Here is a 15,357-nt window from a genome sequence, read left to right as displayed (position 1 = left end):
AATGAGTCTGAGAAATAAGTAGGTTCAGTAACTCTCTGTTGAGATTCAGAAATATTGATGGTTTTTGATGGAGTTTTTGATGTTTTTTTCTCGCATATTTGCTGGTCAGCTAGTTCCCGGAAGCAGAAGTTGTGACGTCACACTTAAGAAACGTATAGGGTCAAAAACCTGCCTTTGTTCAAAGCAAAACTTAATGGTGCCTTCCAGGTACGTATCAACTCGTCTAAACTCGGGTAAGAACATATCTCAGTATGGAAAACTGAGCCATTGTGGTTATAGACTGTTTGCTCTGTGATACTAATGTTGCTAACGTCCCTCTCTTATTGATTTGTATCGTAGATATAACCACACTGTTCAGGTTTATAAAACAACTAAGTTAGGGCCATGTTATGTTGGATTTACCAGCATCGCAGCTGATTCTTACTTCTTTTACTTTTGTCATAAAAATTCCCGACTTCACAACTGTAACACTGAAACTCGGAAAAAACAACGTTCCAAGCTTTTCGAGTTCTGAACTCCCTGGAAAACTGGAACGCAGCATAAGAGTCAAGGACCTTTGACCAGGGGCGTAGCACCAAATTCTGGGCCCTGGGCACAAACTATCTTGATGGACCCCCACTCATATTTTATGTTCTTTAACCACATAACAGTGACAATTTGACAGTGCAGTTCATTTAATTTCTATTATAACATAATTATATACAGCCTAACCAGGTGAAAAAATAGGTCGACCTAAAAAAAATGCTTCATAAACAAACACATGGATACTTAGTTCATGGTTTGTTTGTTTTTTTGTTTTTTTGTTTGTTTGTTTGCTATATTTAGGGCCCTGAAAATTCATCCGTATTTATTGTTTGTGCAAAATTCTGTCTAGCAACCATTGTATTTCAGCCCCGTTGTGTTTGATTCTTATAGTATCAATTATGAGGAAATTTAGAAAGCACAATACACACAGTACCCTTTAGCTCCCCAGTCCGACGCCCATGCCTTTGACACATAGGGCCCGATCTTGTGTTTCTCAATGCAGACGGTTGACTGGACCTTCAAGCAATCTTCAGCTCCAGACCTGGTGCCGTGAGTGGCTGGACAGACTCCCATGGCGATGTTTTGCACAGGTCCCTCCCCAAGCTTATCCTCCTCCAGACAGCACCAAACCGGAATATTCTCCAGCAACTCCCTCAGGCGACGGGAGAAAACGCTGGTGCACCGTTGTTTGTACGCAAGATTCCAACTTCGTCCAGCACTCAGGTAGAAACACCACTTGATTGATAGATTGGTTGATTATGCCCCAGTGCCTGTAAAACGTACCCTTCTTTAAGATTTGCAAACACTCAATGAAACAAAACCATTTAGCTCTTACGTTTGCACAATTAATCCAATGACTTTTATTGCTTTTTAATGTCCTGTGGAAACCTTGCACTCAGGACATCTCTCCTCTCACCTCACTACAAATACATCTAATGCAAAATCTACTCTTTTAAGCCTATGTCCCTCACTCCTTACTGTTTTTAAGTCTCAATTTCATGTGATATGTCCGGCTCAATGTTCTAAGTGAAACCTAAGTCTTTGTCCAGAGCTTTTACTATTAAAATATTTCCAATCTCAGATCCTTTCTGCACCCAGTCCTTGTACGTACCGACTCTCTCCCCTGGTGTCATTCCTGCCTTCTCCGTCTACAGCTTTATCGCAATCATAAATCCCCCCCCCCCCTCCCTCCCTCCCATAAACGCATCGGGGGCATAAACACACCACCACACGGGGGCCGTAATGGATGAGAGCCTGTTTTATAATGCACTCAATGACAGACAGCACGAATACATCCAACGCAGTCACAATCATCAGCCTCTCCACCTCAGCAAAGGATTTATCACTGATGTCACGGAAAACAAACAGGGCCTATGCTAAGAGAGGTCTATTCTACTCCGTGTGTTTTTAAACTATTCACTATCGTAATGTTTTATGATTTGGGGGGGTTCCGGGTTGATTGAAGCTTGAAGACTCATTTTGCCTTGATTTCTTCTTTCTCTTGAACAACTGGAAGGGAATAAAAAGGAAAACATGAGTTAAAACAGCAGCTATAGGGCCAAAGTCGGAAGGCCAAAGTTGGTACGCTAAACCATGAAAAGACTTGTAACAAGCAGAGCTGTTTTAAATTCTATTCTCTGAGTGACAGGAAGCCAGTGCAGAGACCGGAGCACTGGACTAATATGGTCATATTTCCTGGTTCTTGTCAGGACTCGCGCAGCAGCGTTCTGGATGTTCCGTATCTCTAACAGCTCGTTTAGAGAGGCCAGTGAGCAGCCGTTACAATAGTCTAACCTGCTGGAGACAAATGCATGGACCTCTGATCTTAGCAGTGTTTTTCAGATGGTAAAAAGCTGCTGATGTTATGGCTTTGATGTGGCTGTTTAAGTTCAGGTCTGAGTCCATGATTACTCCTAGATTTCAATCCTGACTTTTTGGTTTTAGAGAGAGAGACTCAAGGTGACTGACAACACTTTGTCTTTGAGAGTCATTTGCATAGTTGTGGTACGACCCGTTGTTGCTGTTTATTAGCTGACCCAATGGAAGCATGAACAAGTTGAATAAGAGGGGTCCCAAGATTGACCCCTGGAGGACTCCACAGGTCATGAGATTCCCACCCAGTTTTCTAACCTGAAGAAAATGTGCTCGGTTCAGGTGGGGGTTCAGAGATGAATAAATCAGGCTTTGGCCTCACCTATATGTGGTCTGGATCGTTCATAATTTGCGATGTTTCGTGGCTATAGGAAAAATACATTGAGGCTCTGAAAAGTCTCCTGGGCTAGACTACTTACTATGTAATGCCTCATCTGAAATCTAAAACCTACAAAAGTGATTGCAACTTTTTTGTTGCATTGTTGATGGGTTTTTTTGTCATGTTTTCGCCTCCTTTTTGTTTTTGTTTAGTTTTTGTGACGTTTTTTTTTTTTCTGCTTTACAATTGTGTTTGTGTTGCTTTTCTGGCATGTTTTTATCGCTCTTTTTTTTTGCCTCTTTGTTGCTTCTTTGTCCTGTTTTTGTAGGTTTTTTTTGTGCTTTCTGTCACTTATTTGTGTTGCTCTTTTTTGTGGCTTTTTCCATCCCTTTTAAGTTGTTTTCTTGTCACTTTTTTCTTGATTATTGTTGCTTTTCCGGCACGCTTTCATTGGTGTTTTGCACTTTTTTTTCAAGCAGTTTTTAGATTTGGGTAAAGCCAAACTAGAGAAAATGTGCTCCATTCCGGTGGGGGTTAAGAGGTTAAAATAGCCCACAACGAACACGAAATACAATAAGACACAACTAACTTCAGGGGGAAAAAATATAGTATTACATTTGAAAAATGGGGGAAAGTGCAAATATATTCACTGATGATAAATATTGAGCCCATGTATTGTTAATGTATTCATTTATTGAACGATAAGATTTAGTAATTATCATTTTCACACAGGGTCAGTGTGCTCTGGCTGCCATGGCAACCGTTATCAACAACATAAACTAGACCATGCAGAGGAGCAGACAAAGGAAGAGCGATAAAGAGTAACTACGGCTAATAAGGGGATACATTCAGATAAGTCAGTTTCAGCATTAAATGGGGCTCTATTGTGCATATTTTGGGTCGCTGGGGGAAACGGGAGCACCCAGGAATCCCACAATAACCGATTTTGACCCAAAATAACGAGCGTAAAATCCGTCTCCATTGTGATCCAGTGGTTATGGCACTACCTCACACAGCCCCACTTTGACATGCAAAGCTTCATTCAAACGGGTCAAGGTCAGCGGAGTCTCGGAGGGCTCCACGTTGGTTCAGATTAAACTTGAGCGGCTCTAAGAGTGAGATCTGAGAATGGGCTCAGACGGAGATGTTCCACAGGAGATTTACTTCACCCTTCAGTCGCACGGAAGGAGATTAAGCCCTGGAGGAACGAGGCTGCGTTCCAGAGTCTCCCAGTGTGTGAGGTTGGCCTGACGCGAGAACTAGTCAAAGATGTTCTACTTTAACTTACGTACTTCGACGCTGGTGTAGAGGTTGTGAACGTAGCTCTTTTCATTTTGTTCCTGGGATTTCTATACAAAGGATGTTTGAATTTGGGCTGAACGTTTTTTCTTGAAACAAATACTGCACTCATTGAAGGAATTAAACTATGAATGAACACATGTAGGAAACAAAAAAGGGTGACATAACTCAAATATTATGTTTTATATTTTAAATTCTTCAATTGCCACACTATATTCTTGGCATGAGAAAATGAGCTTCATAAGGTCCTTGTCCCTGAAATGGTTTAACAGTGAAGTGAAGTGAAAACCAAGTCATTGTGAAGCTCATGGAGGAAATGTCAAAAGTACAAAGCAGTGATCAAAGCAAAAGGCGGCCATTTTGAAGGATCTATTTCAACTTTTTCTCTTTTAAACATAATTCCATACGTGTTCATTCATAAATTAAGGTTAAGGTTAAGGGATGCTTTATTGTCCCTGTAGGGAAAATGGTCCACTGCAGTTAACCCATCCTTTGATGCCACTGGGGCGACCCGAAAGGAGCACCTGGCTGGAGGATTCACCTATTGCTGGGTCTCAGGTGACATCACAGCGTTCTAAAGGCCCATAATACTATATATAGAGGTATAATTATTTTATCCATCCATTTTCTTCCGCTTTATCCAGGGCCGGGTCGAGGGGGCAGCAGTCTCAGCAGAGATGCCCAGACTTCCCGATCCACACACACCTCCTCCAGCTGTTCTGGGGGGACCCCGAGGCGACACCAGGCCAGCTCGGAGACATAGCCCCACCAGGCCTCGTCCCAAATTATTTTGTATTTTGAGGAAATGTTTTGTCTTGTACAGAGAGATCATGGACCCAGTGACTGACATTAATGATCATTTTTGTAATACATACATTTTCTATTTAGATATTGCTTGTGAAAGTGTAATGCAGTTAATAGGAAAAACTGGCTCCTGTCCCACACTGGGTCCTGTGACATCATCACATTCTAGAACCTGAAAACAACCAAATAGGTTGTTTTTGATGTCATAACACCTCTAAAACAAAATTATTTTACCTGGTCCCCACCATCAATGCTTTGATGTCACCTGAAACCCAGCAATTGTACATGTTTTTAGTGGTAGGGGAAGCCGGAGCAAACCTATGCCGACACAGAGAGATTTTAGTCCAGTTTAAGTCGACTAAAATTAAGACAAATTTAATCGACTTTGCATTTATAATATTCATTGCAATAATATTTAATCTTGCTCCTCTGCTTCATGGAGCTGCGCCCACATGAACAAAGCTCAGAGCTGCTCCTTTGGCAGAGAATTTAAATGACATGAGGCACCTTCAGACTGCCAATAGAGGTTTGGATGATTTTAGTCTCTCCTTTTCATTTTTATTTAGTCTCATTTTAGTCGACTAAAATATCTGGACATTTTAGTCACAGTTTTAGTCTCATGAAAAACGTTTAATTTAGTTTTAGTCCAATTGTAGTCAGCAAAAATATCACTTTGACTAAATTTAAGTCTAAAGATTTTAATGGACGAAACAGGTGCGAATCAAAACTGGAACCTTCTTGCTGTGAAGCACAAGCGCTAACGACTGCGCCACCGAGCCTTCAGTGCCTACAATGTAAATAATCTTAAAAGAAAAGAAAAACATAAAAAAGCGTTTCCAAACGTTTGACCAGTACTGTATATAAAAAACATTCTCTTTCTCTATTCTCTTTGGTCTAGATCATGATTTATGTGCACTTGCCATTTAAAGGCAACTAAAACCACCCGTTTCTCCTGAAAGTTCACACTATGATTGATTGAATCCCCGTCACTCACTCAGAGCCTGACAGCAGCGGGAGCAGTGAGTGTGGAAAAGAGTCTGTATTTGAACAGCCGCATTAAGGTGTTCCACCGTCCTCCCTGATCAGGGTTTAGGTTTAGGGTCAGGGGTTATGATTAGGGTTAGGGACGGCAAATGTGATCTCAGTTGTGTTTCACTCACACAGATATTACATATAGTTTTAGAAACTAGAAGGTCTTGGCTTTCAAATGAGATATCACACTGGCATTAGGGCTGTGCAATTAATCGAAATTCGATTACGATTTTGATTATTACACTAGACGATCACAAAAATAGCATAATCGAGAACAAACGATTATTAAGGATGCCCTCCCGCTCGTCCATCCAAAGCGCAAAAACTCCGTCCTGCGCGGTTTGTGTGAGCGCGTCTGATCAGCTGAAATACCAGCGCAGCCTGACAGAACTGTAAATAACATCGTACTAATATTTTTTATACCTAACTCTTGAGACAACGCCACTGTTAAGTGCTCACCTTGTGCTGAAAGGAGAACCGTTGTTCTAGAAGCCTCGACATCCTTTGCTCAGGCACTGGTTTTGTTTAGTAGAAAAGTCTAAAACTCTTCTTCAGGAGCAGATCTCAACGGAGCTCAAAGCAAACTCTTATTATTTCATGCCACTGAGATGATTGTTTCTGTTCCCTTCGCATTTCGCGTGCTAGAGGCTCATGCTTTGGTTTGACATAAAAACATTAGCGCTGTGTGATGATGTCATCAGGCCGCGCGGCTCTGTTGGACAGGTGTGAGGGCTGGCCAGCAGGGGGCAGGTGTCCCTATAGGATTAGTTTAGAAACGTGAGCATATAAAAAAAAAAAAGCTCTTATTGTCCAAAGAAAATGTAGTCCATTGTTGTTTTTTAAAATAATAATAAAAATGAATAAATAAAATAAAGATTTTTTTTTAAGGCCACAAATAATCGTTCAATTATTACTAAAATAATCGTGATTATTATTTTTTCTATAATCGAGCAGCCCTAACTGGCATATAGGCTGTAAGCTCTCCAGTCAATACACTTTGGGACTTGGATATGCAGAATAGGGCTGTGCAATTAATTGAAATTCGATTACGATTTCGATTACTACACTAAACGATTACAAAATTAGCATAATTGCAAAAAAAAAAACCTATTCAAATTTTATTTATTTTTTTATTATTTTTTTTATTATTTTTTCCCCCCCCAATTTTTTTTTTCAATTTACATTTTTTTTTGCAAAGCAGACTTTCTTTTCAGGCCGCTGGGATTATTTTCCCTTCGCATTCCACGTGCCATGGCTCATGCTTTTGCCTGACATAAAAACAAACAGCGCTGTGTGATCAGCAGGTGTGAAGCAGAGACCTGTGTTTAATCAAGGCGTACTTGAAATCATTTGTACTTTTATGACTGCTCAGCATAGTTTTTTGATAAATAAATTAATAAAATAAAGATATAAAAAAAAGAAATAATCGTTTGAATAATCGTGATTTCAATTATGACTAAAATAATCGTGATTATTTTTTCAATAACCGAGCAGCCCTAATGCAGAATTTCTAACCCTAACTCTAAACTTAACCCTAACCCTAAAATGGCTGGTAATAAGCTCAAGTTAAAAGCCACTGAATCACAATATGACAAAATCATAAAAAAGCAGATTGTCAGAGCACGATCATTGCATTAGGCATTTCACAGCACGTTTGAAGAGCTCTAAGCTGCAGAGTAAGCAGTTTTTAGATCAAAGAAACACTTCTGATTGAACACCGACCGGTCGTCTGCTTACATTATTGTCCTATGAAAGATTAGCTGTATCTTAAAGAAATATTTATCTAAGGTTTATTGTAGTTTTCATCTCACAGGTGATGGTAAAAAATGATCAAATTTGGCCGATTATTTCTAAGCTGATGAGTTCAAATCTTTCATTTTTAAAAAGTTTTACCTTTTAAGCTTAAAGACAAAAACAGAACTATCCTCCAGTGAAGTATTTACATCCAACGCAATGTTTTTCACATGTTGCCTCGGACTAACCACGTAATCGTGAACTATTTCTGTATTTGAGAAATACACCTCGAATCCCTCTTTGGAATAACGGACAGAAAGCCCAGTCAGAAGTCACATGTTGCTTCTGCATATCCTCGTTCTTGACTAACTTTGCCGTTCACATGAGATCATCTCTCCCACTTTGTTTACCTCCCTCAGTGACCATTAAAGCCGTACCTCTGACTTCCAGCTTGCACTCCACCTCGTCTTGTCCCAGGGCGTTGATGGCGCGGCAGGAGTATCTCCCTCCGTCGAACAGGCTCGGCTTCCGGATGCGCAGAGTCAGGACGCCCTGGTTGTTCTGCATCAGGAACTTGGGGTCCTCTCCAATGATCATGTTGTTCTTCATCCAGACGATCTTTGGCTGAGGGGACGTCACAAGACAAGCAGTTGGACAGACCGTGCACACTGTGGCTTATTTGGCACATCAGCAGTGCTATTTTACAATTTAAATGTCTCTGTATTGTGACAGTTTGTGACTGAGGGCTGTGTTAGGACTGTTGTGGATTTTGGCTGAAGGAACAGTAGGAATGACATTTTTAGTTGGCAGCAAGCTGGCGAATCAGCGAGGCTTTTCCATCAAAGTGCTGGTGGCGGTCGGTGCCATGCTGAATTGTTTTTCACCAAAATGAGAGCTACCTCAGTGCTAAGTGTTTACACACTGTTGCCATGGCATTGGGAAGTAAATACATTTGTTAAGTGTGACGTCACGACTTCCACTTCCGGGTCCTAATATAGATACAGACGGCATCTCGTCATAGAGGGGGGCGTGGCTTCGCCGAGGGGGAAAATAGAATCTTTAGAGAAACACAATTTTCCACTCTTTTCAGCCATTTTCTGGTGGAATATCAACTTATTTACCACACATAAATAGAGTGAAGTGTAAATTGGGCCCATATGAATATTTTCTCACAGCAGATTGTTCAGTAGAAGTGAAAAAACAGCTGTTGTAGCTTGCACTAGCTAACCGTTAGCATTAGCCCAATGCTAACATGAAGCATCAAGTTAGCATTCTCCGTTATTTATGTATTTATGGGCTGTTGAACCTCTTTGCTCCTCTCCATGTCTTTGTATCTTTATTTAGTAGAAAACTATATTCATATTTCAGCATTTGTTTAAGTAGTTTTTGAATAATTAGAGAAAGTTTTGATTTTTCTCCAAATTGTTTTCCCCCTTAACTGTTTTCAAACATGACCATATATGGGCGATTCCAAAGAGACCGTCTGTATCTATACGGCTAATATGCAAGAAAACATTAAAAACTCTTTAATACAACAATCAATATTTCTGAAACTCAACGTGGAGTGACTGAACCTACTTATTTCTCAGACTCCGCAACTGCTGCGGCGTTAGCATTTATCTCCGCTAAACCGGATGTACCGACTTTAGTAAATATTGCTTTTTTAGCAGTAGGTGCGGCATTTTTGGCTAATGAGTCTGAGAAATAAGTATGTTCAGTCACTCCCCGTTGAGTTTCAGAAATATTGATTGTTGTGTTAGAGAGTTTTTTGTAGTTTCTCACACATCTACGACCCCGGAAGTAGAGCTGTGACGTCACCACTTAACAAACGTATTGTCAAATAATGGCCGCTGTACACTGTGTGAACCATCGCACCACATTGTGACATCTAAAAAAAAATCGTAGCTACAACCAAAGTTTTGCCACAGTGTTTATTCTGTTTATGTCCATGGAAAAGTGCAGGGAAAGTCCTATAAAATGTGGAGTTGGACCCGCTCATGCCTGTTGCTTATGACTCTGGCTGCGTGCGGTGCTGACGGGACATTGACAAAGATCCTCAGCGAGAGGAGGCTCACTCGGCAATTAGCCTTCAAGAATATATAATATATAATATGTTTCCTTGGAAGTAAAAGCCGCGCCCCTGGCCCCTGAAATCACTGGTGTTTGTTTCTTGCTCCAGCTTTTAACTGGTTCTGAATCAGCACCACTTTTTGGAACCAACAGCCAGATTTGTTCAGTGGAAAATGAAAGATCTGGGGTATACCTATTATGCAATAAAATGTAGGAGGAGCCGCCTACAACATCTCAATAAACCACAGAAAGAAAGAAAAGTCTTACCCGAGGATCTCCACGGACGGAGCAGCTGATGGCCGCGGTGTAGCCTGCCACTACAGTCCTGTCCACTAGGGGCGCTGTGAACTTGGGAGAGCGGCTCATGTCCATCTCTTTGTACGGACGGGGATTATAGCCCAAATCTGGAAACAACACAAGTCACAGGGTCATTTATAGTTTTGTGTAAGGACTGTTTTTAACATATTAATTTATCTGATGGATTCCCTAACTCTATTGGTAGAAACATAAGGCTGGAAAAAACTAAAGTGGATCAAATTGCTGTATTCTTTGGTCTAGCTTTCACTGCTTTGGTGCATGAGTGTAGATCGCTTTATATCATCTTTATTCCAAACCATGCACTGTTCCTGGCTGCAGACCTGATGAATACAAAGCCCCAGAGGATGATTAAATGCACAGCTCTAGTACACAGTTATATACGGACATACAGTGAGTTCAAGTTTAGCTGAACTGTCCCAGAAGGATATAATGTTCCCGATAAATCTCACACTTAAACCTGCAACTTCACTTCCTTACGTCATTAAGGAGTGCTAATAAACGTGGTATTTTTGTCACTGCAGCTCCTAAAATAGCAGCTTTATTTTCACAGAGTGCGCCTCATCATAAGAGCAGGGCGGGTGCAATATTGTGAATATATTAAATCTGCCTTTGGGTACCTCAGCATTTACAAATTTGAAATAATGTCTACCCTGATCCCACTACCTGAAGGTCACATATAATAAATGCGTAGTCGTGTGATTGTTTTGGTGCCTGAAGTAATAAAAATATCCTAAAGAGTGGAAATATCAAGGTTATAGTGTAGTATTCAGATTCCAATCTTTATTTTGTTCGATCTCAATAATCATCGTGGGACTTTATAATCGTCAGGCTTACAGGCAATTCTCTGAAAGAAACAGAACCTAGTTTTGGAGTCTGGACGAGACAAAGGAAGACTTTTCTGTGTTAAACTCTTAAAGCAGTACTAAGTAACGTGTTTACCTTAATAAATCCTTTCCGTAGTCCCTGTGGGGGTAATACAAGTGTTTATGGGACCATTGGAGGGTCTTTCATCTCCCCCTGGTGTCTCTGGCCAGAAAACCATGCTTGCAACTTGACTGCCACCGGACCAAGGCCACCAATACACACTAATGGAATCACGCAGAAGAAGCTAACAGGCTAACGGGCAAAGCTAACTGCGGGCTAGCGTCACTTTAAACAGTATTTACAGCCAAGTTTGGGTGAATAAAATTATTTCCATTGTATAATTGGATGTACAATATCCCTCTCTCCCTTTGTCTTTTCTGTCAGCGTAGTATTTACTCTCCAAGACAATTAATAAATTAAAAAAATCGATGAAAAAGTGACAAAAAAATCCACAAAAACACAACAATATAGGGACAAAAAGGCGACGAGAAGGTGACAAAAATAGCTACAAAACATGACAAAAATGTGTTGAAAAATTTGATGAAAACGCAACAAAAAAGTGACAGAAGAGTGATGATGAAAAAGAAAGTAAAAAATAAGTGACACAACAAAAATGCAAAGAATGATCAGTTTAGATCAATGTAGTTTTCAAATGAGGCTTTAATCTGGCTTGTGACCTTTTAGATTTGTGTAAAGCTGCACTGGATACAATGCACTGGGTAAAGGTGGGGGTTAAGAGTTTAAATGACACTGGAGGGAAGCATTTGGATTTTGTTTGAGCTGAGGTTTGTATGAAAATTCATGAATTAGATCAATATGAGAAAAAAAACAAAAAACAATCATGATTTTTTTTTTTGCCATATCGTTGAATCCTGATCCATTTGGTACGATCTAAACTGAGCTTGATCTGGCCAGACTCAATCGGAGCAACCCGGCGACAGAGGTGGGGAGGAAGGATGAAACCGCTCTCATTAACTACAATAGAAACTTAAAGTGATAGTCTGGAAGTCTAAATGTATTACACATTTTATAAAATGTGCTAAATCAACCACCTGGTCTTGCATTTTGATCTAAAGTAAGTAATAATATATACATCATATTGTTTGTGAAGTCCTTCCTTTCCGGATCTCAGCAACTAATCAGAGTCTAGTATCCTCCCGCTTTGACCAATGAGACGAGCTTTTCCTGTGAACTGGCCTGTCAGGTCCAATCAGAAAGGGAGGGGGAGGGGCTTGATCGTTGACTTTTGAAAATTCTGTTTCTGCTCTCCTCATTTTGCAAAGATAAGATAATCCTTTATTGATCTCACGAAGAAATGCTTCGGAGGAATTTGATTGTTTCTTTTCAAATTTCTCTCTCCTCACTTTGCAAACTTACGGACTATCACTTTAACAACAGTCGCAGAGCGATCACTCATGATGTTAGTATCTGCCCATGAAAGTGAGAGAAAAAAATACAAAATCACAGCGTTCGGCTCGTGCTGCTTAAGGATTAAGTTTAGCAAGACATCGAGAAGACAAGAACAACTTTGTAACATGGTAAAAAGCTCTAAAAAGTCGATTTTGCATAATACCCCCCCCCCCTTTTTGCATAATAGCCGCACAATTTGAGCACAGAACACGCCCCGTGATGGATTATGAGCTTGAAAAATGAGGAGGACAGTTTTATGTTAAGAAAATCCAGGATATACAGACTGAAGCGCTTAAAACCACTTGAATGACACAAAATACTATCCCAGGTATGGATTTTGATGAGGAAACAATGTTATAATGTGGTGAAAGCTTTAAAAAGAACAAGTGTATTTTGTTTGATCTGTCTCTGGACAAAACAAGCCTCTCTTGGTCTCCGCCGATTAGAGAAGATGCAGAATCAGCACAAACAGTGGGGCATTTGGCCGGAGGCAGCTGGCACTTTCACTTGTTTTTAAACTGCAAATCAGAGTGAAATAATCATCTGATGAAACAAAACAACACCCATTGTTGTTTTGCTCGAAAGGTGCGAATCACACTTGAGTTTATGGAACAGTTCGGACGCCGTAATGAGGCTGCGGGAGAGTTCATGGGAGTTCGTCTGCTGCTGCGTGTGTTTTGTTTTTGCATTTGAAAAAAAAAAAAACAGTCTCGGCCACAAGATTTCCTTCTGGGCTTTCTTACGGGTCACGTCCTGCTGGTTTAAGCAAAGCACAGCCCTCGTTTTGCGCTGGGGAAGTGAAGTAATTGAATCGTTTTGTTTAGGAGTGAGTGGAGGATGGGCCAGCACATCAGTGGAGCCGGGTAAATGCTGTAACTGACTGAAGCTTTGTGGTGGAAGAGAAGCTGAGTTAAAAGGCAAAGTTCTTCAATTACGAGTCAATTACACTGCTCCTCCCTGTGGCCATAAATGGACAAGATCCAGAGGAGAAGAAGAGTTTGAGTTTATTTCTTTAAAGCTATACTGTGCAACTTTTCAGCAAAGCGTTAAACGTTTTCTTTCCTTTCTCTTTTCAGACCTGACTGACTCGCATTTGTTGCATCATTCTCATCCCCTTCTGGAGCCGCCACCCGAACGTGGTGGAGGGGTTTGAGCGCTCGAATGAACCTGGGAGCTCTGTTGTCGGGGGCTTCGTGCCCCTGGTAGTCTCCTGCCAGGTCTCCCATGACAAACAGGTACTAGGTGACGGGTCAGACAAAGAGCGGTTCAGAAGACAGGCCCGGTTAGAATCTTGAGGCTGTCCTTCCATGGACCCACCACCTGCAGGAGGAGCCATGAGGGCTGGTGCAATGTGATTTGGGCAGCTCCAACAGCGTGGAAGAAAATGGATGGATGGATTTTCACTGTATCCGCGACCTCTGTCCTTGCAGTTTTGCCCCTGATCTCATGATCATAGGCAAAGGTAGGAACGTAGATCGGTAAATGAAGAGCTTCCCACTTCACCACAAAAGTCCGATTCACCTTTTGCCTCTTTTTGCTTTGGATCGGCACTTCCTTTGTCACGAGTCTTCTGGTAGAGCACACAGTCTGCATTAAATCTAGAGCACGGTAGATTGATTTGTGTAAAATGTCCAATGTTCATTTGTACCACCAAGTCAACACTGCAATGTTTCTCTGCGTGGCCTAAAAACGTCTTTGTATCCGTGTAGAACTGATTTTCTCTTGACTCGTGAGGCCGTCCTTCTGTGGACCCACCACCTGCAGGACCTCATTTGACAGACTTCAGGTTCCAGAAGTTAAAACCCAGTGCATTGTTCTCAGAGACTTTGTTTTTCAAAACATTAAAAGTATAGTGAAAACTAACCAACAATAAGATAACTCCTGACCACAAATGAATCAAAGTCTTGCCCAAAACATTTTAAGCTGAAAAGATATACTCTCATTTCGCTGTATTTCAATTATTTGGTGTTTTCTTTCACTGGATATAATGGCGCTATGGTCACTAATTAGCACATAGCTTATAATCCTCAGTCAAGCTCTTTCAACTCTTGAATTTCTTTGGGAAAAAATAATGGAAAACAGGGCGGACACTGTTGGTGCCAATACATTTCTATACTAAGTGTACATATGCAGTATTAAACAAAACTGAAATTATCAAAAATGTCTCCTAAATGTCAAAGCCCATTTGCGTCTGTGGCCAGTTTCACTCTTCAGAATCAATTTGATCAATTATGCACAGGCACCATCCACGGCCGGTCTACAAGGTCCCCTCATCTCTCTTTACTGTGTACTTCCTGTGCTCGCTCCCTGTCCTTTGTTTACCTGCTTTGGAGATGAAGGCCGTGTTCTTGCTGGGCCCCGGGTCCTCGCTCAGCCCGCAGATGTTCTCGCTGTAGACTCTGAACGAATACTCGTTGCCCATGATCAGGTCGGACACAGTGCAGCTGGGCCTTCGATTGTGTTCGTACACCGTGAACCATTCCTGATGAGAGCGGACGAGAGAGAGACGAGACGGTTCAGCCACAAGAACAAGAAAAAGAGGCCAATGAAACCAGAGGAAGCTGCTGTCAGCATCATGTCATTTATACGACAGGAACAGCAACAACGTCTAAACTGAGGCTGACAGATGCTTTGTCTTTATCTTGCGATAACCAAGGTCTTTGGCAATGTAATCATTTTTAATCTCTGTATTAACTGTTTATTTCATTTAATTGCAAACATAGTGTAGCACATATTAATCTCAATCTTTAAGAGTATTTTTGGACGTGCTGGTAGGTCCTGAAAAAGGGTTTGGGTGAAAAAGGGCTAAAGTAGGTCATGAAATAGTACTTGGAGAGCATCAAGTCTCCTGACATTTAGAGAAACTGTATACCTATTATGCTGTAAAAGGTTTAGGTGGGTTGGTTAATCCATCCATCCATTCATCCATTGTCTTCTGCTTTATCTGAGGCCAGGTCGCCAACGTAGCAGTCTGAGCAGAGATTCACAGACTTCCCTTTTCCCACACACACTTCCTCCAGCTGTTCTGGGGGGATCCCGAGGCGTCCCCACTGCCAGCTCAGAGACATAGTCCCTCCAGTGTGCCCTGGGCCTTTCCCAGAACACCTCCC

General features: G+C 41.2%; 1 protein-coding gene across 2 annotated transcripts in view; it reads right to left on the bottom strand.

Annotated features, from left to right (window-relative positions):
* Nucleotides 1-1,762: 1,762 nt before the first annotated feature.
* mybpc2a (myosin binding protein Ca) overlaps nucleotides 1,763-15,357 on the bottom strand; it is a 94,058-nt gene continuing 80,463 nt past the window's right edge. For both annotated transcript variants that reach the window (XM_079564374.1, XM_079564373.1), the window contains exons 24-27: nucleotides 14,570-14,729; nucleotides 9,923-10,059; nucleotides 8,023-8,209; nucleotides 1,763-2,034 (exon numbers count right to left, since the gene is read on the bottom strand). In XM_079564374.1, the coding sequence (XP_079420500.1) occupies nucleotides 2,000-2,034; nucleotides 8,023-8,209; nucleotides 9,923-10,059; nucleotides 14,570-14,729 (519 nt within the window). In that variant the 3' untranslated portion in view covers nucleotides 1,763-1,999. The remainder of the gene's footprint in view (nucleotides 2,035-8,022; nucleotides 8,210-9,922; nucleotides 10,060-14,569; nucleotides 14,730-15,357) is intronic.

The sequence above is a fragment of the Gobius niger genome (genome assembly GCF_951799975.1).
Source record: "Gobius niger genome assembly, chromosome: 10".
NCBI lineage: Eukaryota > Metazoa > Chordata > Actinopteri > Gobiiformes > Gobiidae > Gobius > Gobius niger.
The sequence above is the reverse complement of the archived record's forward strand: the minus strand, read 5'-3'. Positions and strand labels throughout refer to the sequence as shown.